Source organism: Psammomys obesus, unplaced genomic scaffold, assembly GCF_907164565.1.
Source record: "Psammomys obesus unplaced genomic scaffold, mPsaObe1.curated_primary_1811, whole genome shotgun sequence".
Lineage (NCBI taxonomy): Eukaryota > Metazoa > Chordata > Mammalia > Rodentia > Muridae > Psammomys > Psammomys obesus.
The window spans coordinates 3,010,151-3,018,093 of record NW_026594462.1 but is presented as its reverse complement, the minus strand read 5'-3'; the positions used below and the strand labels follow the sequence as shown (position 1 = coordinate 3,018,093).

General features: G+C 42.3%; 1 protein-coding gene across 2 annotated transcripts in view; it reads right to left on the bottom strand.

Annotated features, from left to right (window-relative positions):
• Positions 1 to 7,943, bottom strand: part of Mboat1 (membrane bound O-acyltransferase domain containing 1) — a 103,426-nt gene that overhangs the window by 27,500 nt on the left and 67,983 nt on the right. For both annotated transcript variants that reach the window (XM_055619088.1, XM_055619087.1), the window contains exon 5: positions 1,543 to 1,598. In XM_055619088.1, the coding sequence (XP_055475063.1) occupies positions 1,543 to 1,598 (56 nt within the window). The remainder of the gene's footprint in view (positions 1 to 1,542; positions 1,599 to 7,943) is intronic.

Here is a 7,943-nt window from a genome sequence, read left to right as displayed (position 1 = left end):
AAAGAAAAGAAAAGAAAAGAAAAGAAAAGAAAAGAAAAGAAAAGAAAAGAAAAGAAAAGAAAACCTTACTCACTCCAGCCCAGTATGGTAACACATGGGAGGAAACTTCCCAAGTTCAAGACTAAACTAGGTTACACATGGAGGCCATGCCTATACACACAGAGAGAGAGAGACAGAGAGAGACAGAGAGACAGAGACAGAGACAAAGAGACAGATAGATGGGAAGAGAGTGAACCAACAAGAAAACCCTACTCTGTTTTTCCTTGAGATCTCAGTAAGAAATACCTCCATTGCAACTGGCAGAATTGAACTGACTTTACTTCTGTTAGTCTACACTGGTAGGCATGCCCAACCTTTTGACACGGTGACATAAAGCTGTTATGTATAAAGTTTAACTCAAGAACAGAACAGCACAGCTAACCCTCACTCCATCCTCTTCCACCCCAAGAAATCTTACAGTGTTTTAAGTTAGTTTATAGTTTGGGGTAGGGCTACATTGAAAGCTATCATAGGCTTCCTCGAGCCCAGGGGCCATGGGTTAGACCTTCCTGGCAGCCACTACCAAGCAAGGTTTCAGTTTTCCCGGGACTTTCTGATTCTGACGATAAAAGTCACATTTTTGGGATTTGTCTGGGCCGTGAACAATTCAGAATGTTTGGTGACCCTACAAACACACAATTCTTGCTAAAGGAAGGGTACACCCCATTCTTGCCATGGAATGACCCAGCTCTACGCAGCTTCATTCATACTTGTAGCCAAAGCCCCAAGTATGAATGAAGCACATTGGGTCAAACGAAAGGCAATCTGTTCCCACGCTTTAAGTAAATCAGGGAAACTAGCCCTTGGAGAGAAATCCTCTAAACCCGTCTACTAGAAACGCAGGTCAAAAGTTGACATTCCCTGAGCAGTGCAAACCCACAGGGTACCTGCACACTGTACCTTTTAATCCTGTACTGGAATCTTCTACCTGGCTGAAAGTCTTCCTCCCTTCCCTGGAAAGCCACTTTAAGGGTGTAAATCCCATGTTCAAGCCATTTTTAGGAAGAACCTAAGTGAAAAAAAAGTTCTTCCTTCTCCCAGCTTTTTATAGGTCAGGCTAATCTTATCAGATGATTTCTCCAAGTACACACCTCCCCCAGGGGGCTAAAAACCCTAGCATTAAAAACCAATTAACCAGCCGGTGCTGTTAAATTTTTTATTACCCTCTAAGTTTTCCAGAGATGAAATCAAAGCAAAAAGGAAGCGGTTGCCGTAATAAATTGGGACAAGGTCAGAGGGCATCATGAATTAACTTTAAAATATAAACAACAAAAACTCAACTGTTCTTGGAGCAAACATTTTAGAAAATGTAGACTGTGGATTCAATGAAGAAATGGGAAAAACGGAAGGGTGTGATTCAGAAGGCCTGGAAACTCTGAACAGGAGAGAGCAAGGCCTGCGGTGCTCACATAAAGCTTGGACTGTGTGTGAACTATATTGCATGCCTGGGCACTCCAGACGCCAGGCTGGCTCTAAGAACCAATGGGAAGACTGTTTTCTCACCATCGTGAACTTGGAAAGCTAAGGTTGTGATCTTCTGCGTGACGATCATCAGAGGCCTGGAAAAAGGACAGAAAATAAAAACTGGTTTAAAAAAAGAAAAGAAAAAGGCTTATTTCTTTGCATGGAGGTTTTCACCTTGAAGTTTACTTGATTAAATACCGAAGCAATAAATCCAAAATATTCAATTTCTATCCCTCTTGTAAATCGCTTTACGTATGCAGATGTAATACTGCTTGCGGGGACCCTTTGCTCTCCGGTGTTGATGTGGATAGCTCACATGAGACCTTCACACAGGTCAATAAGCATTGCATCATGGAAAGGGCTAAGGGAGGGCGAGCAAGACGGAATGTTCTTGTCCATGTTTCTAGCCAAGAGCTCGCCCATATGGATGGTATGCTAGACCATTTCCATCTGTATGAGTGCACCCCGGGATGTTCATATAATGACAAAATTACCCAGTGACACCTTTCTCAAATCATGTTCTCAGTGTTAAGAGACATGGGTCTGTCATCATCTTCATCCCGCATGGCTACAATCTGCTTTGTCTCTTACAGGGAAGCTTGCATGCTTACATAATAAGATACAATTGTAAAATACAGTTGTCTATAAAGAATCAACCCTAACTTGGTAAAGCTAACCACTGTTGTGAGCCCTTTCCTGGGGCACGTGAACAAACTTGTATTCATCCCAGAGAGGGCACCAATGAAAGACAAAAGAAATTAATTCACTCAAGCCTTGTTTGGTGAAGTAGTGAGTTTAACTAGTGTTACTCCCAGGTTCATGGATGAAGAGTTATCAGCAGGAGCATGGGCAGCTACTGCCCTGGGGAACCCTTCCCCACCTCCATCTCCCCTAGCAAATCTCAATTGCTTGCATATGCTTGAGGAGGGGTGAGGCCTCTGGGGGCTTTAAGGGCCATCTTGGGAAGCTGACACACCTTGTTAGTGGACCTATCATGTAAGGGACTTGTGGCAGTAATTGTAACTGCTCTAATTTTAAAACAGCACCAGAGGATCAAGTCTCACAATAGCCCAAAATAAAAATTTATTCTGGAAAGAAAGAAGCTAGGAAAATTGGACGAGGGTGAGGAGCATCATTTTAACGTTCCGCTTACTACATCTATCACATGCCTGTAATCCCAGCACGCAAGGAAGCTAAGGCAAGAAGAGCAGAAGCTGGGGACTATCCTAGGTTACCTAGAGAGAACCTGTCACAAAAGAAAAATAAATTTTTGTGCTTCAAAGTAAAGACAGAAAAAATATGAATGAAAATATTTCATTTCATGAAAATATTTCATGAAAATATTTCATTTCATATATTTTATAACTTAAAAACAGGCAGTTAAATGTAAAAGTAACCATGGCACCTCCATAAATAACTTGTATGTGCCTGTGTGCGTGTGTTTGTAAGCAGATAATAAGCACATGAAAGGATAGCAGTTCGTAATGAGCAGTCACAGAAATTCAAGTGAGACCCACGGTGAGGCACCATTCCCAAGCACCCGTGCAGCTGTAATCAAAATGATGGACAATGACAAGTGTTTGCAAAGATACAGGGAAATCAGCACCCTTATACATTGCTGGTATGTGACAGTTAATTTTGATCATCAACTTGATTTGATTAAAAAAAAAACACATAGGAAATTAATGAAGCACACTTCTGGCTATGTCTGTGAGTGCATTTCAAGAGGTTTAACTAACGAGGGAAGATTCACCCTAAATGCAGACAACACCATAGCATAGGCTAGAGTACCAGTCTGAATAAAAGGGGGTATAGAGCTGGAAAGATGGCTCAGAAAAACAACAACTTCTTTGAAATTCTCCCACATCTAACATTTTGTTTGCAGAAACCCAGTAGCCAATAGGCAGGACTTTAAAAAACATAACGTTGTGCTAAGAAAAACCAAGGTACCCGAGAGGGCATCTGTGGTCTGCCAGGACAGGTAACAATACTTAGCAGCCAACAAGGAAGTGACCAGGCCAGTCACTCTAGGGAAGCCAGCCACGCCATGCTCTTTTATATTGAAAAAATGATTGAGCACCATGGTTTGAATCCTTGAAGCGCTTCCCCGGAGCTTCTGAAAGAACAGCTTGGTCACACAGAGCTATGTATCTTTATAGCTCACCCTCTTAATGTTTGGCAAGACCTCTGACTCACAATGCACATCAAAGGCTGAGAGCTATTTTTCTTAAAAGAGGCTCTCACTATATATAGGCACCACACTCAAGGTAGTTTCTAAATGTGGCCTTCAGAGCACCATAGTTTTCTTTCCAAAGTCTTCCTCTGCTCCATTCCTGATGTCTGAAAGCTAAGAATTGGGCTTCCTATGCAAGCAAATCCCAGCATATTTTTAAATGTGTGCCTTATTCTGTGGTGACTGTGCTATTTGCAAACCACGTAAGGCTTCAGAGTCAACTTAACTCATACTTTTGCCATAGGGTCTGAACACAGGCATATCAATAAAATGATAAAAATATTATGGAATTAGCCTAGATATCAATCTCTGTAAAAATGTAATGTGTTTTCACCTACCAATGGCTACATTAAACGTACTCCATTGCATAAACACCTTTCTCTCTCCCCTCTTTTCTCTCTATCCTCTTCTATTTTTCCTCTTCCTCCACTTTCTCTACTTCTATTTTTCCTCTTCCTCTTCCTTCTCTACTCCTCTCTTTCTCTCTCTCGTACTACTGGGAATTAAACCAAGGTCTCATATATGCTGGAGAAGCATTCTATGACTGACTTACATTCTCAGTTCTTTCTTAAGAGTTTTGTTTAGTTGGTCAGGTTTGCTTTGAACTCATGAAGCCCAGGCAGGCCTTGAACCCATGACATTCCTGACTCAGCCTCCGGAGCAGTGGGAATTATAGTCCTGTGCCGATGGGCCTGGCTTAAATGCCTATCTTATTTGAGACCCTATATACCCACGTTGGTATCTTCCCTGTGTAAGAGGAGAAAACGGTTTCATCCAAAATCTCCTATACATTTGTTTCTGTTTGAATATTGGCTTCTCAAAGGATGCAGACTAATACAGTCTATACTACTGGAAACCAGTGGAAAGCCAACACTGCTTTCCAGTGTTAACAGCCCTAGCCGGCACTTAAACCACAAAAGGTGTAAGCCCACGCCCACAAGCTACCAGCCCTGGCCGATGCCAGCAATTCAATTCTGGCCCCGATGCCAGCAATTCAATTCTGGCCCCGCAGTTTAACACTATCAGTGGAAGTCACAGTCAGTAACTATCAGTTCCGGCCTGAAAAGTTTCCCTCAGAAAAAGTGTGCTAGGCCACCAGCCAGCAGCTGGATCTACACCCTGCCTCAGTTTGCCCCCTGTGAAGAGCGAAGCAAGTCAATAAATACTAACTACTCAGCACAAGATCTCTACCGCAGGAATATGCACAAACCACATTGTTGTCATGCCTCAGAGAAGATGTCATTTTTAGGAAAAGAAGAGGAGGAGGAGGAAGAAGAAGAGAAGGGCGAGGAGGAGGAGGTGGTCCAGGAGGAGGAGGAGGAGGGTCAAATGTTATCTAGTAATATGTACATTTAACAATATTATACATTATCTAATTTGTACTCTCAACAGTCTTTGAAATATCTAAAGATGTTTCTAACAATTTACACGGAAAGAAACAACTCAGGGATGAAGAGATGGCTTATCAGGTGAAGCACTTTCTGTGGGAGCACAAAAATCAGAGTTTGGATCCCCAACACACACCTGTTAGGTGGGTGTGGTGACCTGCCTGTAATCCTGGTACCTGGGAGGCAGAGATGGGAGGACCCGGGGAAGCTAGTTAGCTATGCTAGCCAATTAATTTGGTAAGCTCTTGCTTCACATGGAAGATCCAGCCTCAATGCACAAGGTAGAAATGATCAAGGAAGACACCATCCCCAACCTCTGGCCTCAACAAACCTGCACACAGTTGTGTACATACGTCCTCAATCATGTGTGTACACACACACACACACACACACAAACACACACATTCACACATGTATGCGCACTATGTATAAGAAAGTAAACAATTCGCATGTACAGTCGTGTGTTTGTATATCCAGAACCCACAAGCTCGAAACAGTGGAGCCTGTTCCCCTGAAAGGAAAAGTGGTTCTGAACCCTGAAGGCTCAAGTCTGCAAGCATGACAGTCAGCATCAAATTTTCCTTCACACAGCTACCTAACACCACCACTCTCTCGCTGTGGTCTCCAAGTGTGCAGTGATGTCTACTGGGTATAAACACAGGTTGTATAAGGCGATGAGCTTGGGAATTGATTACTTCGACTTATAAGTTCCACACATATTGCATTTCAGTCAAATGAAACGATCAAAGATACATCTGTTGGCTTATGATATGTATTCATGCTCGTTTTCTACCCAAAATTCAGAGTTCAACATGCAGAATGTGGTAGTTAATATATTGTCAACTGGCAGGATCTAAGATCACCAGGAAGGCCTGTGAGGGGGTCCATAGATTAGGCGAACCTCTGGATGCACCAGTGAGAGGTTTTCTAGATGAGGCCCGCCTCTGGCATGCCTGTGAGGGACTATCCTGAACATACAATGTAAGCACGGAGAGAGCAGGAGGAGATACACAATGGTCCCCTCAGGCAGCTGAAGTGCTTCCTCGCCAAGTGAGGCTTCTGAGCTTGAGCTGCGCTCCCACACGTCACCATCAGCACTCAGGACTTCCTTAGATTCGCACACACTCCTCAATCTCAGGCTGTGCCCTTGGTCCTGTGGAAACTTCTGAAATCAAGAGGAGAGGCCAACATGGGGAGTTGGGTCATCTTCCTTTGGGGCCATTTCTCCCCATGGATTAAAACAAAAAAACAAGTAAAATCATACTTTTTCTCCTTGAACTTAAGATGCTTAGTCTAATTGAGATAAAGAAATATAAGTGAGGAAAAAGAGAAACATAAACACAGAAATGAAGTGAGGAAAAACAAGCAAGTGCATATAAGCTTGGGGTAAGAAATGCTAACCACTGTTACCACCACTACCACCAACAACAACAAAATACGCGCACACACGCACGCACGCACGCGCGCACACACACACACACACACACACACACGCACACACACACATTTTAATGATTTAAGCTCTATTCTTTGTCTAAGAACACAAACACCACTTTTCATTTTCAGACGGGCACTGGACAAACGGACACGGTGTGACTTTTGTTGGCAGAATTAAACTTTAAACTCCAAGTGACTGTGCTAAAGACTGAAAGCCTAGCAAGAGCCTGAAGGAGAGAATATATGCCAAAAAAAAAAAAAAAAAAAAACAAAAAACAAAAAAACTATCCTTGAGATCTCTTTGCACGTGTCTTCTCTTTCCAGATCATAGTACCCAATTATGTGGACACCAGACGGAGTGGCCAGACGTCAGGAAGCAACAGAGGAAAACACTGCACAGGGACAATGGGGTGAATGGCCATCACCAGGAGGGGAGCAAAGTCATAGTTCTAATGTGCACCCAGAAGATAGCCAAGAACATAAATGGTGACTTTCCTATGCCAACTATGAATCTCCATAATCTTGAAATATGCATTTAAATATACTTAAATACATGCCAGGAGCCTTCATTTTTATTCTACTAATAAAACAAATATTTCAAATCACTAGTAATGGCTCTTCTAGAAAAAAGCTGTCTTACCCTTCCATCATTTCTTCCCATTCCTGTTCTATAGATATCCACACTCAGGGAAAGAAGCAGAACCTTGGTGCAGATTCATCTTACACGCTTTAAAAACATTTCCTCTTCCTCTGCTCTTTCTTTCTTTCTTTCTTTCTTTCTTTCTTTCTTCCTTTCTTTCTTTCTTTCTTTTTTTCTTTCTTTCTTTCTTCTGGGTGTTTTGAGATAGGGTCTCACCCTGTAGCCTACCCACCACTCCAACTCAGGACAATCCTCCTGCCTTAGCCACCTGAGAGCTGGGATTGCTCATTGTCGATGGCAGCATTAATTAGCTCTTTGATTTAATTGTTCACATTTTTTAGACTTTTTAGGATACCACCAATTTTTCACTATTAATGAAAATAGCTAAAACTCCCAGTGAATAAAATTATCTCCTTCCTTAAGTTGTATTAATTTAGCCTAAATAAAACATACATTTTAAGATCTTTTTTTTTTTTCACACTTGTGGGAAAATTGCCTTCCAGAGGGGCTGTAAGTATTTATACTCCCACTGGCAGTGTGTTAGAGTTCTCATTCCATGTTTTTAAAAATGCTTGGGCGGCCCTGAATTGCCAACATGGGGGGGGGGGGGGGAATTATCTGCCTGGACCTGGCCTGGACTGGAAAAAAGAAGTAAGAGTTCTGGCTGCTGTCCTTGGGGAAAAAAAAAAAAATAGCTTCATTTGCGCCCTTCTGTGAGTGAAAATATAAGAATCCATTTACT